The sequence below is a fragment of the Myotis lucifugus genome, unplaced genomic scaffold, assembly GCF_000147115.1.
Source record: "Myotis lucifugus unplaced genomic scaffold, Myoluc2.0 scaffold_173, whole genome shotgun sequence".
In the NCBI taxonomy this organism is placed as follows: Eukaryota; Metazoa; Chordata; class Mammalia; order Chiroptera; family Vespertilionidae; genus Myotis; species Myotis lucifugus.
This window is the reverse complement of record NW_005871221.1, coordinates 2,248,790-2,250,973: the sequence shown is the minus strand read 5'-3', so window position 1 is coordinate 2,250,973 and position 2,184 is coordinate 2,248,790. Positions and strand designations below refer to the sequence as shown.

General features: G+C 64.8%; 1 protein-coding gene across 1 annotated transcript in view; it reads left to right on the top strand.

Moving 5' to 3' along the window:
- The first annotated feature begins 1,544 nt into the window (after positions 1–1,544).
- Positions 1,545–2,184, top strand: part of CRB2 (crumbs 2, cell polarity complex component) — a 22,747-nt gene continuing 22,107 nt past the window's right edge. The window contains 1 exon segment of the mRNA XM_023760135.1: positions 1,545–1,641. Within this exon segment, the coding sequence (XP_023615903.1) occupies positions 1,545–1,641 (97 nt within the window).

The window sequence follows — 2,184 nt, the reverse complement described above, 5'->3', positions numbered from 1 at the left end:
GGGGGCTCAAACCCTGGATCTTTCTCAGAGGCCTGTGCCTTTCCTACAGGGGTGAGGAGGGGGCTTCTACAGAGGGGGAGGGGGAGCCGCTCCTGGTGTCCCCGAGAGGCCAGGAAGTTAAAGGGTGATTTAGGAGGAAGAAGTCCCAGGAACCCAAGGGAGGAAACCCCCCCCCCCAGGGGGGAGCAAAGACTCAGGGCCTGGAGATGGGGCCAGGGAGGTGGACAAACCCCAGGCCTTTGGTTTCCCTCTCCGAGCCCCTGGGGCTGGGGTAGGAGGGACCCAGTGTGGCCCCCCACCTGCCCCCCCCCCCTCCCCTGTGTGGTTCCCACTGCTCCCCTCCCCTGGACGTCCATGGGCCATTGCCCACCCCCTAGAGCAGCCCGAGAGGAACCTCAGTCGCGGTCTTGTCTGACTAACCACTGTAACCCCCAGGTGTCAGGGACACATGGCAGAGCCCAGCACCGGACCTGGGTGGCCCGCGTCTGTGGTCACTGAACCGGGCCAAACGGGGATGCACTGGCAGGGACAGCGGCTGGGCTCAGGAGGGGGTTCTCCCTCCACCGGAGCTGAGGGCAGTGGGACAACGGGGGTGGGGGGCTGTTTCTTATGTGGCAGCGCCTTTGAGACGACCTGGCTTCCTGGGTCCAGGTCCCCTGAAGAACCCCTCCTCTCCACCCAGCAACATTGCCCTATGCAGCCCGGAGCGAGCAAACATCGAGTGCAGCAGGAGATTGCGAGGTTAGACAAGCAGGAGGACTCCCACGGGGGAGGGGAAAGCTTGCTTAGTGAGTGCTGCCGCTCAGTAGAAGGGGCGGCCTTGGATTATGGTGAGGGGTCTGGAGCGGCAAATAAGGAGAAGATCTAGGCCAAAGGGGATGAGGGGTGGGGAGAGTGGAGGGAGTCAGGGGCCTTTTCCGGAGGGCCATGGTGAGGGGGCTATGTGTGGCAGGAGTGGGACCAAGAGACACTGAGAAGGATCTGCTGCCAGAACCTGTGGGTGACTGAATGTGGGGAGGGAGAGGGACGTCAGGCAGCAGGGTGGGGTCCCTTGCTCAGGTGGGAGCTGAGTGGGAGGAGCTGGGGTTGGAAGATGGCTGGGGAGGGGGCCCAGGCTGAGGCGCTGGGGGTGGTCCGGCCGGGTGGGATACCTGAGGACTCGCCGGCCTCCCCCACAGAACAGAAATTTCTCTGAGGAGGCAGAGGCAGCACAGCCTGAGAGGTGGGAGGAGACAGGGGTGGGGGGTCAGGAGGGAGAGGGTGCTGGGCAGTGAGGTGAGATCGGACCCACAGGGGCCCCTGACTCCTGCCTGGAGCCCTGGGCCCTGGGGAGACTGGGTGGGTCAGACCCCTCCTCCAGAATCCTCCTCGAGGAGGAGCCGCCTGGGAGGGCCTGGGTTGGGGGAGGAGGCGGGAGAGGAGGGAGGGAGGGAGGCAGGGAGGGCCGGGCCTCTGTCCACAGCATTAGTGCTGGTTGGAGGGAGAGGGGGGTACGAGCCAGCCAGGCCGCCGGTTCCCATAGCTCCGGAGCAGAGCGTGCTGCCATGGCGCTGGCCAGGCCACGGACCCGGGACCCCAGGCTCCCGGCCCCTTTCTTGCTGTTGATGCTGCTCTGGGCCCCTGCCCTTGCCCTCCTGGCTGGTGAGTTGGGGCACAAGCCTTGGGGGGGACCTGAGCAGGCTGTGTGTCCCAAAGCAGACACCCCAGGCCCTGGGGCTGTCCCTGCGGGTACCAGCCCAACTCTGGGGCTGGGGTACAGGCCTGAGTTGTGGCGTGCGGAGAAGTGCAATGCTATGGGGTGCAGGCCTGAGTTTTGGGGTGCACAGGAGTGCGATGCTGTGTGGTGCAGGCCTGAGTTGTGGGGTGCGGAGGAGTGTGTTGCTGTGGGCCACTGGAACTTGTGTAGAGGCAAATGTGTCCTGGGACTTGGGGCTGCTGTGTGTTGGGGGGCTTTGTGGGCCAGCTGTGATCTGGGTAATGGGGTGGGCTGTGTGTCTTAGGAGGGGTGTTGGGGTGGGAGTGCTGGGTTGTGAGGCCTGTGCTGGGTTGTGGGGTGCAGGTGGGGGGGTGTTAAAGTTGTGAGGGAGGATGAACTGTGCTGGGCGGGCCTGGGTTGTGTCTGAGGCCTTCTCAGTATGGTGGGCTGTCCTAGTGCGCGTTGTGGGGTGCGTGGTCCAGGGGGTT